Source organism: Vicugna pacos, chromosome 10, assembly GCF_048564905.1.
Source record: "Vicugna pacos chromosome 10, VicPac4, whole genome shotgun sequence".
In the NCBI taxonomy this organism is placed as follows: domain Eukaryota; kingdom Metazoa; phylum Chordata; class Mammalia; order Artiodactyla; family Camelidae; genus Vicugna; species Vicugna pacos.
Genome location: NC_132996.1, coordinates 27,058,316 through 27,079,746, shown reverse-complemented (window position 1 = coordinate 27,079,746; position 21,431 = coordinate 27,058,316). Strand labels below are relative to the sequence as shown.

General features: G+C 47.7%; 1 protein-coding gene and 1 long non-coding RNA gene across 3 annotated transcripts; one reads left to right on the top strand and one right to left on the bottom strand.

Moving 5' to 3' along the window:
- Positions 1-4,704: 4,704 nt before the first annotated feature.
- PLEKHB1 (pleckstrin homology domain containing B1) lies at positions 4,705-18,323 on the top strand. Of its 2 annotated transcripts, none has more exons than XM_015238464.3 (7): positions 4,705-4,857; positions 6,068-6,143; positions 7,502-7,654; positions 8,255-8,357; positions 9,431-9,470; positions 16,315-16,414; positions 17,016-18,323. In XM_015238464.3, exons 2-7 carry the CDS (start codon positions 6,107-6,109, stop codon positions 17,150-17,152), a joined length of 570 nt encoding a protein of 189 aa, XP_015093950.1. In that variant the 5' UTR covers positions 4,705-4,857; positions 6,068-6,106; the 3' UTR covers positions 17,153-18,323. The 2 variants fall into 2 exon arrangements, with proteins under 2 accessions (XP_015093950.1, XP_072825345.1); XM_072969244.1 differs by lacking the exon at positions 4,705-4,857 and adding an exon at positions 4,884-5,016.
- On the bottom strand, positions 14,940-18,664 carry LOC140698685 (uncharacterized). The gene is made up of 3 exons (XR_012076514.1): positions 18,521-18,664; positions 16,601-16,834; positions 14,940-15,036 (listed from the first exon to the last, which is right to left on the bottom strand). It is a non-coding gene; the product is annotated as an uncharacterized lncRNA (long non-coding RNA).
- Between the last annotated feature and the right edge of the window lie 2,767 nt (positions 18,665-21,431).

The window sequence follows — 21,431 nt, the reverse complement described above, 5'->3', positions numbered from 1 at the left end:
TTCAATATAAATAATAAATAAATAGATAGGTAGATAGATAGACAGATAAATAAATACATAGAAGTGTAGGCAATACAGCTTCTAGAAGTGCATCTTTTTTATTGTATTCCATTTTTTTAAACATTCTTTATTGATTTATAATAATTTTACAATGTTGTGTCAAATTCCAGTGTAGAGCCCAATTTTTCAATTATACATAAACATATGTATACTGTCACATTTTTTTCTCTGTGAGCTCCCATAAGATCTTATGTATATTTCCCTGTGCTATACAGTATAATCTTGTTTATCTAGTCTACATTTTGAAATCCCAGTCTATCTCTTCCCACCCCCTGCCCCCTTGGCAACCACAAGTTTGTATTCTATGTCTTTGAGTCTGTTTCTGTTTTGTATTTATGTTTTGTTTGTTTCTTTTTGTTTTTTTTAGATTCCACATTTGAGCGATCTCATATGGTATTTTTCTTTCTCTTTCTGGCTTACTTCACTTAGAATGACATTCTCCAGGAACATCCATGTTGCTGCAAATGGCGTTATGTTGTCAGTTTTTATGGCTGAATAGTATTCCATTGTATAAATATACCACATTTTCTTTATCCCGTCATCTGTTGATGGACATTTAGGCTGTTTCCATGTCTTGGCTATTGTAAATAGTGCTGCTATGAACATTGGGGTTCAGGTGTCTTTTTGAAGTAGGGTTCCTTCTGGATATATGCCCAGGAGTGGGATTCCTGGGTCATATGGTAAGTCTATTCCTAGTCTTTTGAGAAATCTCCATACTGTTTTCCACAGTGGCTGCACCAAACTACATTCCCACCAGCAGTGTAGGAGGGTTCCCTTTTCTCCACAGCCTCTCCAGCATTTGTCATTTGTGGATTTTTGAATGATGGCCATTCTGACTGGTGTGAGGTAATACCTCATTGTAGTTTTGATTTGCATTTCTCTGATAATTAGTGATATTGAGCATTTTTTCAAGTGCCTAATGATCATTTGTATGTCTTCCTTGGAGAATTACTTTTTTAGGTCTTCTGCCCATTTTTGGATTGGGTTGTTTGTTTTTTTCTTATTGAGTCATATGAGCTTCTTATATATTCTGGAGATCAAGCCTTTGTCGGTTTCATTTGCAAAAATTTTCTCCCATTCCGTAGGTTGTCTTTTTGTTTTACAATACAATACAGCTTCTAGAAGTGCAGCTTTATGCATCTGATGATCCAGATGGAGCGTTTTTCTGAGGGCATTTGCAACTCCCCATCTCTGGGCATGGGATGCTGTTTCTTCTGAGACAGGAGAGTCTCCATACCCTTCCCTTTAGACCCTCTCCTTGGCTGCCAGGGTTTCCTCCTCCATTCCTAAGTCTGGTGTTTCCCACAGATCCAAATAGGGAGTTCACGGCAAAAGACATCTTCCTCCCTATATTAGTTAGGGTTCTCCAGAGCAACAGAACCAGTAGGCTATGTACACACACATAAAGAGACTTATTCCAAGGAACTGGCTTATGCGATTGTTGGGGCTGGTGGGGCTGGTGGGGCTGGCAAGTCTGGAACCTAGAGTGCAGCAGGCTGGTGACTCTCAGACAGGGGCTGAGAACACAGTCCAGGGAAATCTGTTTTGCTCTTAAGGCCCTTCAAATAATTGGATAATTATCAAGGATAATTTCCTCTACTTAAAGTCAACTGATTTTAGAGGTTAACCACATCTACAAAGTACCTTCACAGCAACACCTAGATTAGTGTTTGATTGAAAAACAGGGTGCTATAGCCTAGACATAAAACACATAAAACTAACTGCTTCTGCACTGGAAGCCTGGACGAACACCTCAGAGACAGCTTTCCATCAAGAGGTTGCTCCCTCATGGGCTGGGTTTTTCTCTGGACACTTGCATCCAGGAAATGGAAGTATGTTAACTTCCTGTTGTTTGAGCCTCCACATAACACTTCTGCTCAAACTCCTGAAACACTGCAAGGACCTTAAACTATTTCATGTATTTTCTCTTCAGATTTTTTTAATTATCTACATTTTTTAGTTAAAAAATTTTATGGTATTTTTCTTTCTCTTTCTGGCTTATGTCACTTAGAATGACAATCTTCAGGTGCATCCATGTTGCTGCAAATGACATTATTTTATTCTTTTTTATGGCTGAGTAGTATTCCACTGTGTGTGTGTGTGTGTGTGTGTGTGTGTGTGTGTGTGTGTGTGTGTCTCTCACAACTTCTTTATCTAATCTTCTGTCAATGGACATTTAGGTTGTTTCCATGTCTTGGCTACTGTAAATAGTGCTGCATGAACATTGAGGTGCATGTATCTTATTGAGTTATAGTTCCCTCTGGATATACGCCCAGGATTGGGATTGCTGGATCATGGGGTAAGCCTATTTTTCGTTTTTAAAGGAATCTCCATACTGTTTTCCATAGTGGCTGCACCAAACTTAATTCCCACCAAGGTCCTAATACATTTAGTTTTAGTTTAATACATTTCAGTCTCTCAAAGCCAGGACTGCTGGAATTGGGATTCCTGCTACAGTCTCAGCAATCCACACTCTTTCCACCCATCTGCACAACGTGAAGATTAAAAACAATCTCAATTGTAATCATCATATCTTCAGGGGTCTATGAACCCCCAGGAATTATATGCAAGATGTGACGTGTGTGCATATTTTCCTGGGCAGAGTCTACACTATTTATCAGCTTCTCAAAGAGGGTAATTGACCAACATTTTAGAAACTTATGCCAGGTCATGCTGCGCTTAGATTCTGCAGTGGCATCTGCAAGAATTGCCAAGAATCTTTTCCCCTTTCCCTTTTTTCTTGTCATAGCGCACGTTCTTTGGTGGGGGTGGAGGTGGGGGGGGTGGGAGACTTTCCCCTGAATTCCACATTGATGCTGGAAAATCTTCTCTTTTTCATCAGTTGCTAAATCCAGAGAATGTATCTGGGAGCGGTCTGTACTGTTCCCCATGCTATCCCTCTATGAAAGAGTCAAATAACCCTTCACTGAGGGGAGCTGGAAAGAGCCACAGCACCCAGATTGCTGGAGGCCATCTACATCCTTCCTTCCCTACCTTCCTTCCGCCCTTCTGCAGTAGCAGTGACAACTGTAGTCAGAAGGTAGGGGTGGGACGTTCCAGACCAAAAGGTACAAGGGTGGAAAACAGCGTGGTGGGAGAGCTGGTTCCTGGGACTGCACGGAGGGGATGAGCTCAGTGGCTAATAGGATCAGCCCTGGTGAATCCCCCAGCAAGGCATGCACTGCACGAAGTGCGGAGGCACCAGGGTAGCTCGAGGTCAGGATTACAGAAACACAGGGACGAAAGAGGAAAGCTTAAAGAGCCAGGCTGTGCATCCAGGACTGGGGTGATGGCACGGTCAAGCCCGGATGGAGAAAGATTTAGCCCCGACGAGGGAGGAGGTCTGGCCCCGCACCCCACCCGGGAATCTTAACGACACTAGGCTGAGACCACCTCCGAACCACCGATGACTTGTTAACCAGTGAACTGAAGGTTAAAAGAGATCAGTCAGTGAGTTTGGGGAGGGGTCTGGAGAGAAAGGACGACTTTCTCTGGGATCTGTGTGCCCCCTCTTCTTGTCACCCTCTTCCGGCTTCCATTTGGTAGCACCTTCTTGATCCCCTTTTATCTCTAAGGAGCTTAGGGACATGCCCCTCTGCAGGAGCCTTCTGGGAAATGCTGCTCTGGCCGCCCAGGAATCATGAGCCCTGCAGCTCCGGTAAGGAGGAGGTCCTCTGGGACAGGAGAAAGGGCCCAGGGCAGGGTGGGTACCGTTCTCAAATAGAGGGTGGGACCTGGAGCATTTCAGGCCCTGACAGGCTCTGTCCTCTGACATCCTGAGTCTGCTGCTAGGTGGGGTTTGTGGGGCTGAGCTGTTCAAGGAAATGATCTTGGAGGGACAGACTGTGGTGGTAGATACAGAAACAGTCTTCCTTCTCCATTTGGGCCCCTTTCAATCCACTTTTGACTGTCCTAGAAATACCTTTCCAACCCACAAATTGGACCACTTAATTCCTCACCTTGAAATCCCAACCCCAAGTCCAGTCACAATGCCATAATGTCCAAGCTCCTGAGCCTGTCATCCAATGCCTTCATGTTATATCCTTGCAACCCCTGCAGCTTCATCACCAGCTGCTACCCATGCCCTCCTCACCCCCACCCCCACACTCTACTTTCCAAACACACTGAAATACTGAACACTCATACTCATCCTACCAGATCCCTTTCAGCCTCCCCGGGGAAGCCTTCCTGAACCTCTTAGTCAAAGTCAGACTCTTCTTTCCCATATTCAGGTCACACCTTATGCTTCAACAGTGCGTTTGTGTTATCTCCTCCACCAGACTGGGAGCTGGGAAAAGAATCTGATGCTTCTTTGTGCCCTCCACTAATGCCCAGTGCCAGGCACAAACTGAGTATTAAGAAAACATGGCAAAACTAGGAACCTGGTTTCTCCTTGTAATTTACATTTTTATAGAGAATCAGAGTTCAAGATTTTGGGGGAAAATTATTTCATGATAAATGAATGAACAAATGACTTAGCAGCAAAATGAAATCACAGGTACAGCCTCTCACTTGTGCTCCGGGTCGTCACAGACCTACTACCCAGGAGAGGCTGTGTACCGCCCGCAGACTACAAATCCCAGAAGGCCTCCTGCAGCATCTCTACACGCCCCGCCTCCTCCCTGGGGGTGAGGCGGGGCCGGAGGGTGGAGCCCTGGGGCAGGGAGGCCCAGGGAGCAGCCAGGGGAGTGAAATGCCCCACGCTCTCTGGGGCTCACAAAGCGCAGGCGCAGCAGGTTGGGTGGCCGCAGCATCAAGTAGCGGCCGTTTTGGCAGCAGCATCGCAACAGGTGTAAGGTGGGTGCATCAAGGGGGGCTGGAGAGGGAGTTGGCATCTGGCTCTCTCGTCTGACCTGTGTCAGGACTTAAAGATGGGAGGGAGCGGCAAAAGAAGCAGTGACAAGCCCCGGACTTCTAACCCAGGTGTGCCAGCCAGCGCTTGCTACGCAGCAACAGGTGTGAGCAAGTGGGGGAGGGGCGAAGGTACCTGCTCGAAAGTCAGTCGCCTTCGAGAACAGAGGGCACCTGGATTCCAATCCAAGCTCCATCATATACATGGACAAGTCACTTGCTATAGCTCAGTTTGTCCATCTGTAAAATAGAGGTAAAGATCCTACCCATTTAGTAAGGTACCCAACAGAGTTGCAGCAGGGCTCAAGCTTTGCTGCAGGTTGAGTCACCTGGGGATCTTTGAAGACTATGCTTGCCTCCTGTCCCTGACATTCTTATTTAATTGTTATGGGGTAGGACCTGGTTATTGGGAATTTTAAAAGCTCCCACTGGTGTAATGGTTGGAAGCCAGGACTTCTGAGTGTGAATCCTGGCCCAACTGTTTACTGACCAAGCAGATCTGCGCAAGTGACTGGACTCCTCCAGGCCCCAGTTTCCTGGGAATAATAAGGATTGTTGTGAGGCTTCAGTGAGATAAGGAGCACTTGAGAAGTGGACCTGGTGCATAGTACTTGATCATCAATCATAGCTACTGTTGAACTATTATTTTATACACTTGGTAAAAGGCTCAGGTGGAGTTCAAACATGAGGGTTTTTTTTTTTAGTATCGTGAAAGTCTCTCATTCATTGCCATGATTCTAATATTCTCTGCTGCCAGCATTTCAAAATTCCAGGATTTCTAACATTTTAAGAGTTCTTCACTCCAGTCTCTACCTGCCTCATAACACACTTTGACGGATCTAGAAATAGAGGCCAGGGAGAAGGGACTTAGTCAAGGTTGTGAGGCTGAGATTGGAATCCAGGCTCCTGACCCCCACCTCCACCCAGCGCAGCGGGTGGCAGCCCCCTGCTGACCCCACAAACACAGTGCTCCCATTATGTGCCTGGAGCAGAGAACGGGGAGGAGACAGGCAGGCTTGCCCTTGTTTGTTTACTTACACTCCTTTAAATGTTTCCTCGGTGGCTCCCTCAGGGAGGACAGGGGTGGGATCTTTTCTCCAGGGAGCTGCTGTGGAGCAGCTGATGAAGCCTGTGCGTCCTGTGGTCCCTCTGACAGGTTCCGCCTGACTCCACCCTGGAAAGTCCTTTTGAGGAAATGGCCCTGGTGAGGGGCGGCTGGTTGTGGAGACAGAGTGAGTGACCCTGGGCCAAGCCCTTGTCCTGTACCTTGTCCAGGGGCAGGGGTGAGGGAATTGGCTTGTTGGGCCTGTGCAGTGAACCCTTCTCCCAAGAAACCATGCCCCTTTTTATCCTCCCCTCCTTTGCCCAAGCTCTTCCCTCTGCCTGGAATGTCCTTCCCATTCCTGACTGCCTGGTAAACTACTTATTCTTCAAGACCCAGCTCAGATGTCCCCTTTCATGAGGAGCCTTCTCTGACTTCCTCTAACCCCCACTACAGCCCCTGCTGTAGAACCAACCTGGGTTAAAGGCCCCCTCCTCTGTTCCCAGTACCTTGTATATACCCCATTATAGCACTGATCTCCCTATAATACAACCGTCTTTACCTGTGGGCCTCAGCACTCCCCCACCCTATACTGGCCCCAGACTGTGAGCACCTCAAGTGCAGAAACCGGGTTTAATCCTCTGTGTCCACAGTACCCCTACCCAGAGTTGGCTGCAAACAGGCAAAGAATAAAATGAAAAATGTCTCTGTGCTTTGGAATTTGTAAAGCTCTAAGCAGCTCTCTTATGTGTTTGCCCTTTCCTGTTAAGATTTCCAGTCACAGAATGTCTGAATCTAGGGCTCAGTCTTTCAGACCCACCTCTGACCAGAGTTGTGATCTGAACAAGAGCTGTCCTGGGCTAGGAGCTCCCTCACACCCCATGACCCATTCTCAGTTCATTCAGTTCAGCAAACACTGAGTCCAAGTCCTGCTGGGGGCCGGGACTGCTGCTGTGAGATAGGGACACCCTCTTCTCCCCCCTCATCTGGTGGAAGAGGCAGACACGACACAAATGACTGTCACCTGGGGCTCAGCCTTTTTTTTCCAAGCATGCTCACAAATATGAGTAATAATTGTACACCCTCAGTGGACTGGATGCAATGGAAACTAAGGGTTACCTTAAGGCAAGCACTTGACAACTATTTGTTTTCTGTTAATTCTTGCATAAATCACATTCTGTACTCATATAAAAGCAACTTAGTATGTTTTCCCTGACAAACTGTACCTATTGAAGGAAATTTCCAATTTGATATGACGTTAAATTTGTGGAGGTGTTTTGTGACACTTAAAAAAAAAGATTTCCAGCTTCCCCCAAGGAAGGAATCTGATCATTCATTTAGCATTCAGCACATTTATGGAGCCTCAACTATGCGTTAGGCTCCATGGGCAGCAATGGGTAAGCAAGACCAAGAAAGGCCCTGCTACCATTTCAGGGGGTTACAACACTGGGGAGTTGGGGTAAGGGGACTTGGGAGCCCACCCAGGGCTCCTGCCCCCCCAGCAGGCTCTGTGATCAGCCTGCCTGGTGGATCTGGAATATCACACAGGCTCCATCCTCCGCCGCTGGAAGCGAAATTGGTTTGCCCTGTGGCTGGATGGGACACTGGGCTACTACCATGATGAGACTGCGCAGGATGAGGAGGACCGTGTACTCATCCACTTCAATGTCCGTGACATAAAGATCGGCCAGGAGTGCCACGGTGAGCAAAGCCCCTTTCTCTCTGGTGCTGTGACTATGGGTATGGCCCTCCCAGTGTCTGTCTGAGAGCACCTGCTGTTCTCAAATGGAAGGCTCTTTGCAGCTTTCAAAGGGCTTCCACAGACATTGCTTCTGGGCCTCTATCAACTCCAGTTCATGTGGGAGTGAATTAAGAAATCAGTTCCTTATTAAATTCCTACCCTGTGCTGAATCTGGGCTCTATGCTGGGGTCATAGAGGTAAGACACAGTTCCTACCCTCTCCAGTGCTAGGAACTAGATAGTATGAAATGAAATAAGGAGGCTCAGAGAAGTTAAGCAACTGGCCCAGAGTCACACAGCAAATCTCCTTGACCAAGGCTAGGCCACAGTTAAAACAGGGTAACCTGGAGATGTACCTAATTAGGGAAACAGGCAATATGGAAAAGTTGAAAGGGTCTAACAAGTTGAGGAGGATTGCAAGGAAAGTATGCGCGATCAGAGGAGGTTGGCAATGGCCAATAAACAAGACCCAGAGAAGTCAGTTCCTGTTCTGGCTCCTGGTTTACTGAGAAGACTCAGCCCTGTGCCCTGTGGAAACCCCACATATGTGTCTCCCTCTAGATGTGCAGCCCCCAGAGGGCCGAAGCCGAGATGGCCTGCTGACCGTGAACCTACGGGAGGGCTCCCGCCTGCACCTGTGCGCAGAGACCCGGGATGATGCCATGTGAGCCACTATGGGAGAGGATGGGGTGGGATCTTGGGGAATAGGACCAGATGCCTCCTGCTGATTGGGCCTTTAGTTCCCTGAAGGTAGGAAAAGGGAACAAAGACCAGTGAACATGGTAGTCTCAATGGAGGCTGGGAAGAGTGGATTTGAATGGCTCATGGTAAATGGTATGGTATCCAGTAAACTCCTGACATGGTCTGGGATGAATGCAGGACTGTTTGGGGAAGGGATATGCACACCTGCCTCTGAGGTAGCCCTCACTTTGGGTTGATACAAAGGAACAGACAGCCCCATGGCATCCTCAGAGGACCCTCCTAGTCACTTCCTTCTGAGAAGATGCCCTGGTTGGGGGACTCCGATCTGAGGGATGGACCCTTACCCACTTAACAGAGGCAGCGCACAGGACACCCCGATGTCAGATGCAGATCCACACTGTGAGTCTGGGTGTCCTCCCCAGGCACTGTTTGCTTCCTCACATTCTTTCCCTTCCTACTCTCTGATGGAGGGTCAGTTGGCCTTTGCATTGTAGGAGAGTGAGAGAGATGGGATGTGTGGGAGTGGGGGAAGCTGAACTCTGGGTAGACAAAGCACAGAGCCTCCTTGTCCACCCCAGCCAGGTGCCATGGCAACCAACAAAGGCTCAATTGTCTGGTGTCCACTGGGTGTTCCTGGGACTCTGGGGTCAGAGCATTGGGAAACTGTGTTTGTGGGTTTGGGATGTGGAGGTGGGCTGCAGCCAGAGAACCAGCCTAGGCATGTCAGAATCTGAAGACTCCTAAGGGACCACCCCAGCCCAGCTGTCTTTTGTCTAGATGGGGAATCTGGAACTTCTAGAGGGGAAGAGACTATGGACTCAGAATGAATTAGGAGGCTGCAGCCCACCTGAGGGCTTGCCTGTGTGACTGGAGCAGTGGAAGGGGTCACCTTTGTCTAAGGGAATCAAGGGGATCTCCCCCTTCACAAGAGACTGGGGGGCTGGAGGATGGGTTGGAAAGGAAAGTCTAAAACGGGAGGCCCCATCCCCCTTCTCTCAAATTCCCTCCTCATGGTCTGGCGGGTTTGCTTTGCAGAGCATGGAAGACAGCGTTGCTGGAGGCGAACTCCACCCCGGTGAGCCCCCGTTCCCTCCCTGTCTCCTCCCCACACCTAACTGCCATGGAATCATGGGTGACTCAGACTTGGTCTCCATCTGCCTGGAGTTCTCAATTTCCATGTATGCGAGTGAATAGACATGTGCAGACTCAGATGCCCTCAGTCCCAAGAGGAAAAGGATGTAAGACAGGCAACTGGTGCTCAGAGGACAGAGAGAGGCCTCCAAGAAGGCACTTCAAAAGGGGTGGTATGTGAGCAGGGGGAAAGCGACTGTCTTTTAGGTGTGGTATATCTGCAGTGCCAGCTACTCCTCACTACCGTACTGTGAGGTTGGGATTATTCTCCCCTCTCTGCAGATAATAAGATTGAGCTTCATTCATCCATGCAACAAATACTTACTGAGTTCCTACTATGTGCCAGCCACTGTGCCAAGGACCAGGGATCAGAGAGGAGCTAAGGAGATGTGGGCCCTGCCCTCCTGGACTCAAGCCTAGTGGGAAGCTAGATGTGAAGCCATGAATTACATGGTTAGTGAAACCCTTGCAATGGTGATAACTGCTCTGTCAGAGACAGGCAATGTGCATTTGATTTGTATCCACCTTGATGGCCTGATTCAGGTGGAAGTCCAGATAAGGCTTAAGATGAGACCTGAAGGATAAATAGAAATCAACTGGGTGAAAAGTGTGGGGTGGGGTGAAGGGAACAGCTTTCCAGGCAGAGGGAGCTGCATATGCAAAGGCCCTGAGAGAAGTTAGGGCTTTGGCAAGTTGAAGAACAGAAGGACAGCTGGGGTGGCTGGAGCTCAGGGAGTAAGAAAGCCAAGGGGAGAGGAGGGTTAGCAGGGCCAGGCATTAAAGGCTGTGTTAAGGTTGGTGGTTTCTGCTAAGAACATGGGAAATCATTGAAAATTTTTAAGTAGAGGAATGGCATGAACAGATCAGACCAGATTTGTATTTTTAAAAAGATAGTCTGGCTGGTAGGTAGGGAATGATTGTAGAGGGTAAGAGTGGATGCCTGGAGACCAGTTAGAAGACTTGGGGGGGAGGGTATAGCTCAATGGTAGAGTGCATGCTTAGCATGCATGAGGTCCTGGGTTCAATTCCCAGTACCTCTGTTTAAATAAATAAACAAATAGATAAACAAACCTAATTAACCCCCCAAATAAAATAAAAAATTAAATTAAAAATAATTAAAAAAAAAAAGACTGGGATAGTGTGCAGGTGACTGACTGGAGGTCTGGACGAAGGCCTTGCTGGCAGAGACAAGCTGATGAAGATAAGACACATTTCACAGGGAAAGTATAGCTCAGTGGTAGAGCACATGCTTAGCATGCATGAGGTCCTGGGTTCAATCCCCAGTATCTCCATTAAAAAAAAAAAAAAAAAGACACATTTCGGAGATAGTCAACAGAGCTTAGTGATTGATGGAGGTGTGGCTTTGATGAGCTGCCCAAAGCCCCCAGCTCAAGGGTGACCCAGCTTGGCCTCAACCAACCCCCACCCCCCGATTTTGTGCTTGCTCCTTCCACCTATGGCATGATGGAGCCCCTCTCATCTAGAGACAAAGTTTGCTGGGAAGTAGCAGCAAAGCCTTGGATGCATTTAGAAACTCCCTCAGGCATCCATCTTCTCAGGGATGGGCATTGTGCTTGAGCACCTGGCATTGGTTGTATCATTTAATCTTCAACAAGAACGGGTAGGATTTGGTATTTTTAGTCCCATTTTACAGATAGGGGAGCTGAGGTTCAGAGGCGAAGTGACTTGTCCAAAGTCTTATGGTCTTAAGTCAATGGAAGAGCCTGTACTGGAACTGAGGTCAGTGAGGTTCTGGGGGAAGGGCAGTAACTGCAGAAGGAGCTACATGGGCAGAGGACAGGAAATGGTGTGTGCTTGTGTGTGCACACAAGTGGATCTAAGGGCCAGGAGTCTGGCCTGGCTGGAGGGTAACAAATGGAGGAAGAAATAGGAGACATGGCCTCTGAGGAGCCATGTCAAAAAAGGCCTTAAAGGCCAGGTGAAGGAAGTGAATTTTATCCTGAGGGTTGTGGGGAGCAATAAAAGGCATTAAGCAGGGAGGGCTATGGTCAGACTTCAGGGAGCAAACTCAGACTTCTGGATAGAGGCTATATAAGAGGAGGCTGGGGCAGTGGTCAGCAGAGTGGAGATCCCTGTTTGGGCTAACCTAGCTCTGAGCTCCAAATCTTGCTTATACAGGGCTAATCAGTTCCACGAAGAGGGCAGAAGGAAGGAGGTGAGGGCTGACCATCTGCACTCTGACTCTATGAAGCTGCCTTGTCCCTTCTCTACCTGTCCACCTTTCTGCTGCTCTGCTTCCTCCATGTCTCTACTCTGACCTCCTGCTCCACCTCTCAATGCTCTACACACACATGCACACAAAAACACATACACACATCCCTCTGGTCCCTAGGCTTACTTGAGCTGGGTGTTTGTGCCTCTGTGTTTTTATACCAGTGTCTGTCCATCTCTGAGTGTTCATGCCTGTATCTATGGACTTCTCTCTGTCCTGTGCCTACACAGGAGTGACTTGTGCTTTGTCCCTCCACATCCTGCAGGTTTATACCCTACTCTGGGTGGAGGCTGCAGGAGGTGCCCCTGACCCTGGTTGTTCCAGAGAACAGGGCCAGGGGCATGGCCAGGGGCAAGGCTGGGGGCCAGTGATGGGTGCAGGTGGGTGGGAAAGCAGATCAGAGATGTTCTGTCCTCCCTGGAGATTGGGAGCGCCAGCAGCCTGAAACAGGTGAAGGTGGGCTATTTCTGGAGAGACACTGCTGATCCTTCTTCTCTGTGTAACTTTAGCAAAATCACTACCCCTTTTGAGCCTCCCCCCATTACCATGGGCTGAGGAAGAAGACGATACCCTCTTGCCTTGCCCAGCTGACAGAGAGCTCTCGCAGGGCCTGTTAAGAGCTCTGAGTCTCTCCAAATGTAGAGGGCCTCTGACACTTCCCTCCCTCCCCTTCTTGGGTTTCTGTGGCTTGAGCAGGCCCCAGCTGGAGCCATCGTCCCTCCCAGGAGCCGCCGGGTTTGCCCCAAGGTCAGGTGTGTGACCTGCTCGAGAAGCCCCTGTAAGGTTGAGAGGCGGATCTGGGTAAGTGCTGGCTCAGTCCTCCCTGCCTCCATTCTGGCCACTAGGATGTGCCTCCAAAACTGGGCCCAGTCCCATCCCTTCCCTGCTCACAAACATTCCATGGCTCCCAGTCACTCACAGGACACCAGCACTGCTTTCAAGGCCCCCAGGTTCTGGCCTGGGCCAGACTTGCCCACCCCATCCCCCTCATCCCCTATGCTCCAACTCCTCTGCTGTACCCTCCGCTCCCAGCTGTGCCAGACCTTTTCCTTCTTTCCAGCCTTTGCACATGCTGTTCTGTCTGTTGCAAAGATCCTTAGTTTCCTTATTCACCTGACAAAGTGATGCTTATCCTCTAAGATCCACCTCAAAGGCTGCTACCTCCTCAGGGAGGGCTTCCCAGACCTCCAGGCATTGTCATTCCCTCTCACTGCCCATTGCACTGATGCTTACTTAGTACTGTTTTCATCTGCCTGATTTCTAGTTCGTTCTAGTTCTGTCTCTATTTTCTAGCTCTGTCTCTAGTCCCCATGGGGACTAGAACTCACTTCAAGGCAAGGATCAGTTTAGATCAACTCTGCCCCTATGAGCCTAGCACAGTGCTGGGTATACAGCAGGTATGCAATGAGGGCTCAGTAATGGGGACAGTCTGTTTTGACCCTGCTTATTCCTGGCACATGAGGGTTGGGCACAAGCAGGGCACAAGCAGGCCTCAAGCAGTGCTCACTGAATGAGCCAATGAGATAAATAAAGGTAGGAAGGAAGGAGTAAAAAAAATCACTTACGGCATCACTACTGCATTTATAATTTAGTCCGTGTCTGTCTCTCCCCTCACCCCCGACCCTGACACACTGTTCCCAGTGCTCAGCCTGGCATGGGGTGGGTTAGAATACCTGTGGTCACATGCGAATTTCTTTTCTAACACAGTGGTGCTCAATGTGGCTGTGTATTAGACTCATGTAAGGGCTTAAAAACAATACAAATGCTCAGATCTTACCTCTGAATGCTCTAATTTTGTAGTTCTGGGGTGGGGACTTGGAAATCAGTGTTTTAAAAAACTTCTCCTGATGATTCTGATGTGCAGAACCACTGAGCCCAGATGTGCTAGGACCACTTAGTTGCATGGACATGGCTTTGCTGGATTCTCGCTGTGCCTTGGCAGTGGGCAGTGTAGGAAAGACTGTCCCCATTTACAGATGAGAAAACTGAAGCTCTGAGAGGCTACATAATATGACCAGGATCACTTAATTAATCAGTGGCAGGGCTGGGAGTCTCAGCCCAGCATTCTGAGGCATCCTGCATACCCAAACTTGTATACAAGTTTGTTTAAAGTGAGGATGCCTAAAAATAGAATTTAAAAAGCTATAAACTTAAGTATATACTACAGCTTTTCTGAGGGGAGGAGTCTATTTGTATGTGACCTCCTGATTGGCTGCCCTTGTCCCCATCCAGGTTGGGCCTGGGGAGAGGGAAAGGATGGGGATCAAACTCTTAGGTTCTGTCTGTGAGGTCTCTAGGGGGGTCCCCTGCCCTGTTGCCAGGTGATCACATGAGTTTACCTCTGGGCCTCTTAGGCCTGGAGGGTAGAAACAGGTGCTCCATAGAGATATGAGGCGGCGTTTTCCACTGTCTCCAGGGCCTGATAGGGCTACTGGCTCACAGTGGAACTTCAAGGCAGATGCAGGCTCTGGACTGCAACTTCCCTACAGTAAAATTGGGGATCTGAGTGCTTAGATCTCTCTAGCTACCTCTAGGCATAGAGGTTGGATCTTGGTCACCCCCACTGGAAAGCCCTACTGGATCACCTTTGGGAAGGAGCACAGTAAGGGAAGTAACTTCAGACTGAGCATTGATTGTCTGAGCCTCCTGCATTGCTCTGGGTCTGGTCATTTTTCCTAACTTGAAACTGGATTTAGAGTTGGCTGACCTTAGTTCCACTCTGGCCCTGTATTTGACTCACTTGAGATAAATTCAATACATTAGGCACTTACCATGTTCCAATCAGGCCTAATTAGGCTCAGTCCCTGTGCTTGGGTGGTGGTGGTGGTGGTGTTTCTTCAAGTCTGATGGGAGAGACACACCTCACAGGGATACAAACAATGACACGACAGAGTGGTTGGTGTTGTGATGAGGGAAGTCTAAGGGCTGTGGGTGCCCAGATGGGACCATAACAGGACCTGAGGCTCAGGAAGAGTGATACTTGAGTTGAGTCTGAAAGACAAGTTAGGCAGTTGCATGAAAGAAGGTGAGAAAGGGATCCCTATTAAAGGAAGATGGCATAGATATTTGAAATCACAAGGTATGCTTGGAGAACTCCCCTTTACAGCCAAACTTCTTTAAAGGATGCCATGACATGTTGACTCCATCCCTCACCTCTCAACCATTCTTCAATCCTCCATAGTCTTGCTTCTTCCTCCAACCACTCCTCTGAAAAGAGTTTTTTCAGGGTCACCCACAATCTCCAAGTTGCCAAAACCAATGGCTTATTCTCTTGGCACTGGACAAAAGGATGGACAGAAGAACACATTTAGAAGATAAAATCTTGAGACCTGGTGGCTATTGTGATGCAAAACATGAGTGTGTGAAGACAAGGGTGCCAATCTGATGTCTTGGTTTAAACGCATGGTGGTGGCACTTAGAGAAAAGCATTTATAGAAGAGCAAGTTTGGGGGATTGGAAGGATGATGAAAGATGGAGTTTGGACACCTGGACTTCTAAAGGACCAGTTGGACCATTCAGGTGTGAAACTAAGTTAGAGATACAGGGTGCAAGGGGGCCAAGAAGATGGAGCCAGAAGAGAAGGGGCTCCTGCCCTCTCCCAGGTCAGTAGCCCATGGGTAAAATGAGGGGCTTGAATTAGGAGCTTCCATTTAATTCAGCATGGATTTGTTGGTTCTTGCCATTCATTAGGCCCAGCTGGAGGCATAAATGAATCAAAAGTCCTTGCCTATAAGCAGCTCACACTGAGGTGAAGGCAGGAAAGGCCAGGATGAAGGGTAGGAAAAGAGGCACAAGCATAGTCCACAGAGAACTCAGGAAGAAAAGATTCTTCCTGAGACCAGAAGGCCTTCCTGGAATGGGTGACTTGAATTAGGCTTTGAGGGGTTGGTAAAAATCTAATGGGGGAGGGAAGGGAGCAGGCAGTCTATTCCTCCCTCCTAGAGAAAACACTGACCATTATTCTCTGAGCCTCCATCTCCAGCTCTGTGGTAGAGTGGAGATAATCATGCCTGCTGTAAGGATGAGAAGAAATAACACATGTGAACACCTCCCTCAGGACCTAGTATATGGTGGATGCTTGATAATAGTTTAGTTACTTCCCACCTCTACCCTTCCTCTCCCTTTCTTACTCACCAACCCCCTTTTATTTCCTGGGTCTGGGCCCTGGCCAGGTCCCTCTCTCCATGACTAGGACAGGAGAGAAATCCATTGAGTTTCTCCAAGTGTGACTACTGGAGAGCTGCTAGCAAATATTAGACAATCTACAAAGGGAAGTTGGGAGCCATGGAGAATTTTTGATCAGGGGAGTACTAGGTAGGAGACCAGGGCAGGAAAACGGCATCACTGGGAGCTAGACTCAGGGGCTGAAGTTTTAGAGGCCAAGGGCCTTGTGGGGAGAAGGGCCCTCCTTCAGGAGCCTGCTGGTCTCTGGGGACCTATTTCTAAACTTGGTGAGGTGGCTCTGTGGGGCCAGAAGGGCCTGAGCCAAGTGCTACGGGTAGGGGATCAAAGCCGGGTCCAGCTCTCTAGCAGCTGACCAGGCAGGGCTCCCCAGGTGCGTGTCTACAGCCCGTACCAGGACTACTATGAAGTGGTGCCCCCCAACGCGCACGAAGCCACGTACATCCGCAGTTACTATGGCCCGCCCTATGCAGGTAAGTCTCCGACCCAACCCCTCCTCCTGCCGCAATCCCCGCCCATGGTCCATCAGTAGGGATCAGGTCCCACCCTTTTAGTAACCATGGATTTTCCCAGGCGGGGCCCTCCGCAAGGCCCTCCCCATCCCAGGCTAAGGATAGCTCTTGGACCAGAGCCCCTCCCTCCTGCAGAGCTGACCTCACCTCTCCAGGCTGGCAACTATTCCCTGGTGGCCCAGCAATACCCGTTTCTAAGTTGATAGCGGCCCCTGGTGGCAAACGTGGGAAAGGCCGCTTCCTCTCGCTTCAGGATCTGGCGGTTGGGAAGGCCCATCCTCAGGTGTGGTCTGGAGGTTATTGGAGATTCTGGTGCTTCTTCGCCGGTCCACTCTGGTCCCACAGTCCCAGAACGTCTGTAGCAGGTTCAAGGCCTAGAAGCTATGGGGACAGAACGCGCGTTCTTCCTGCATCAAGGCCTGTTTCTCCGACTGGGGAGTAAGATAGTGGGCTCAGCGCCCTAATCTTGCTTTGCTCAGGAGTCTAACCGAAGGAGGCAGACGATCTCTCTCTGCTCCCTCCTCTGAAGTCCCAGGCCCTCACAGCGGCGCTCTCTCTGCAGGCCCTGGCGTGACGCACGTAGTGGTGCGGGAGGATCCTTGCTACAGCGCAGGCGCCCCGCTGGCCATGGGCATGCTTGCAGGAGCCGCCACCGGCGCAGCGCTTGGCTCACTCATGTGGTCGCCCTGCTGGTTCTGAGCCCTGGATCCTGCACATAGACTAACAGGCCCATTTCCTCCTTGGCCTCACCCTCTGCCATCCAAGCCCTGTCCCACTTTGGCTCCTTCGTTTCCTTTAGCCTCTTCTGGGCTTGGATCATTCCTCCCCCTCTCCACCCTCACCTCGCACATCAGAAGACGCTAATATCCCAGGCACAAACATAGCTCAAAATCTTTATATCTACCACTAGACACTCCAGATGGACACATGTTTCCTCCAAATACACCAGGACACAGAAAACACAAGTCATGGGGTTTCAAGTTCCCCAGGCATTGGAGATACAGGAATCAGGTTCTTTCCTTTGGCAGCTCCAGGCTTGGTGGGCAAACAAGAGTATGCAAACACTTGACAAGGTGGATGAGGGCAGAGAGTGAGGAAGGTAGGCTAGGAGTATGGTTGCTGGCAAGAGTGCAGAGCCATGAACATGATGGCGTGTCCAAGGAATTAAAAGGGAGTTCATTTGGGCTGGAGCATGGGCAGGGGTCAGATCATGATGGCCCTCCAAGCTAAGGAGCTTGCTGGGTAAGGGGGAGATGTGAGCTTTATGGAAGGATATTTCATGATTGTACCTATACTGAATATACTGCCTATATTAATACACAAACTCAAAACATTCCCTGAGTTTAGCCTCATCCTTCCCACTATAAGATTTTTGGGTCCCTTGTTCTTTCAGTGCTCAGAAAGTACCTGTTTCCCATGTCAGTGCCTGGGGCAGCAATTGAGCTGAACCTGGGATCCCCTTGCTGGGGGGTGGGGGCAGGTGAATCTTTTGAGAACCTCATCCTAGGTTAGTGCCTCCATCAAGACATGCATTTCTGGTCCCCAGGAGATTGGCCCTCTGTCCATAGCTATGGCTGTCATCATCTCAGGCTTTGTCTCTTCCATCTGTCTGGGGGAGATGGCAGTGTTCACCTCTGGGGCCTGATCAACCTTTGTCTCAGTCTGGGAGGCCCCACATGTGGCTCCCTGTAGGTGGCCTGGCAGTTTCCCCATTTGGTCCCCTTCCAGTCTCTTCCCCCATCCTGTCCCAATCACCAGTAGAATTGCTAATATGCCTACCCAGTAGCCAGAGTAGCCTGCTAAATTTCCCTTGTAGATAGGGGCTCCAGTTGCTCCACTGAAGAAACTAATAAAGGTGCAGTTGGCTCTAGCCCTGGCTCTGGCTTTGTTTGTTCTCCCAAGAGGCCCTGTCTCCCTGGGACACCTCCATGACTCAGCACCTACTAGTGCCTTCTCTGGTATAGTGAGAAGAGTGTGGATCCTGAGGTCAGGTGTAACCAGTGGCAGCATGTTAGCTGAGCAATCTGGGGCAAGTTACTTAACCTTTTTGGATTTTGCTTTCCTCACCCATAAACTAGTAGGTTGAAGCTGGCTATTCCAGGGTTGTGAGAGGAGAGACTTCATCAGGATCTGATCTGATGGGTGTCTCTGAGCTGATGGATGATCAGTTCCACCCTGCCTGCTTTCTGGGAGTCCTGTGTGTTGGGTCTTTTCCAGTGGGTTCCCATCCTTTCAGAGATGAATCAGAGTTAGACTCCGAGACCAGGTGGCCTAGGAAGGAAACACAACCGTCTTGTATCAGACATTTTGAGGCTGCAAGTAACAGAAACCCCCTGCACAAACTGATTTAAGCCAAAGAAAGGAAAACATTGGGCCACATATCTGAGAATTCCAGAAACTGCTTGGTCCAGGAACTCAAACAGTATCACTTAGACTTTGCTTTATTTCCATTTTTACAGCCACTGGGCTGGCTCATTCAGAGGCTGCAGTGATAGTCAGCAAATCTAGACTAATGCCCTCCTTGGTTCAAGGATAGCTGAGAGAGCTTCTCTTCCTCTAACAGTTCATTCAGAACTTTTATTCACACTGCTGGATATTATACCAAATTGGGTCTTGTGGCCATCTCTGAATCTACAGTGATCTGGAAAGGATGGTCTAAAACAGTAGGGCTAAGGGGGAGGGCATAACTCAAGTGGTAGAGCACATGCTTAGCATGCACAAGGACCTGGGTTCAATCCCAAGTACCTCCTCTAAAAATAAATGAACCTAATTACCTCCTCCTGCCAAAAAAACCCCACAAAAAACAAAAAACAAAACAAAAAAAACCCAGTAGGGCTTAGAACAGAGGTGGGGTGGTGTCCCAGAGGAAATTTAGGGCACTGTTTCCAGAAGAAGGATGAATAAATAAGAGCTGAATGGCAAAAATATCAGGTGTCCACCTCAACCATATTCCCAGACACCAACTTAGAGGGATACATAAACAGCAATGATTCAATGAGGTAAGACAGGAACAGTAGGAACTCTAAGGAGGAGGTATCTAACTCTGCTAAGGGGACTGGGGAAAACTTTGGGATAGGAAATGGAAATTTAGGGTGAGCCTTGAAAGATGACTAGGAGTTTGCCAAACAGAGAAAGGAGAACAGATGGAAGAAATGGCATGAGCAAAGGCCTAAAAATATTCTTGTCTTCAGAGTACTGTGAAGTTCAGGAAACATGTCACAGCAGGCTGCATGGTGAGGATGGGCGGTGGCTAGGGCCAGGCTATAGACAACCTTCTACAGCTGGGTTAAGAGTTCTTTTTTCTGAGCACCTATGGCCTTAGGGCTACATTTGTTATGGTCCTGATGACACCGTGGTTCTTTCTGTTCACCCCGCCAAACAGGGCAAGAGAGATGCCAATGGATGCTCTAGGTGCATTTGCTTCAAAATCTCACCACTAATGATTACAGCATGAATTTATCTTCCAGCTGTTCACTAGACAATTATTAAATAATTCACACACATTAAGACAAACATTAATTTTCACAGACAACACAGTTTAATCTGGAGATGGCCTATGGACCACATCTGGCCCACACATTGTTTTATCTGGTCAGCACAGTGGTCTTTTAAAAAGTTTTGAATTAAAATGTGGTAACACTACACATCCACCTAAATGGCTAAAGGTGAAAAAGACAGACAACATTAAGTACTGATGTGGAACAACTGGAAATCTCATATGAGTGTAAACTGGTACAACTGCTTTGGAAACTGATCAGTTAAGCCAAACATATGCATACCTCACAACCCATAAATTCTACTCCTAGGTACACCTAACACAAATGTGTACATATGTATAAAATAGGTACAACTGTCATAGAAGCACTAGAAAAAACTCAAATTCTACAATAGGTGGATCTATTGGTGGATCTATTTCATTCACAAAATGGAATGAGAATTAATACAACCCAATGAGATATTAATTACCCATAAGTATATGCAAAATCAAGAGTGAATAAAAAAAAAACTGCAGTGACAAGAGGAGTGAGGGGTAAGTGGGAAAACAGAGCTACACAATGGCAATTTTCCTGTACCTTATGTGAAGTAATACAATATTAAGCATATACTGATAAGTCAAAGACACACATTAGAGTCCCTGGAGCAACCACTGAAAATATAAATAGGTTAAGCTAAAAAAGCCAATAGAGGAATTTAAAAAGGAGATATAGCAAAGAAAATAAACACTGAAATGTCAGACCTATATCCAAATATATTAATAATTACATTAACTGTCAGTGGACAAAAAGCATAAATTAAGAGACAGAGATTGTCATAATAAACAAATAAGCAAGACCCAACCATATAACTGTGTAAAAAAGACACACTTTAAAATACACAAGTAGGATGAGAGTAGAAGGACAGAAAAAGATATGCCATGTAAAGAGAAAGCATCAGAAAGCTGGAATTTCTATTTTAATAGTAGACAAAACAGATTTCAGGATAAAAATCATAAATAAACAGGGGCATTTCACGAGAATAAACAGTCAATATATAAGGAAGATGATAGTGCTATAAGAGAGATTTATACCTATAAATAAATGCATACATTAAAAAAGAAGAAAGATCTCAAATCATAATCTAACTGTATAACTTAAGAAATTAGAAAAAGAGCAAACTAAACCCAAAGTTGATAGAAAGAACAAAGTAATAAAGATCAGAGCAGAGATAAATGAAATAGAGAAAAGAAAACAAAATAGAGAAATTCAATGAAACCAAAAACTAGTTCTTTGAAAAGATCAACAAAATTAATAAACCTATATAGCTAAGGGGGAAAAAGACAAAAAAAAAAAAAAAAGGACTCGAATTACTAAAATTGGACATGAAAGTGAAGACATGTCTACTGATTATACAGAAATAAAAAGGATTATAAAAGAATACTATGAACAATTGCATGCCAACAAACTGGATGACCAAGATACAAAAATTCCACACACCCTAC

Bases quoted from the DNA above. Each gene is read 5' to 3' on its own strand.
- PLEKHB1 (XM_015238464.3), top strand. From the start codon at position 6,107: ATGGCCCTGGTGAGGGGCGGCTGGTTGTGGAGACAGA. The intron at 7,655-8,254 runs GTGAGCAAAGCC...GTCTCCCTCTAG, and splicing joins GATCGGCCAGGAGTGCCACG to ATGTGCAGCCCCCAGAGGGC. The intron at 16,415-17,015 runs GTAAGTCTCCGA...CTCTCTCTGCAG, and splicing joins CTATGGCCCGCCCTATGCAG to GCCCTGGCGTGACGCACGTA.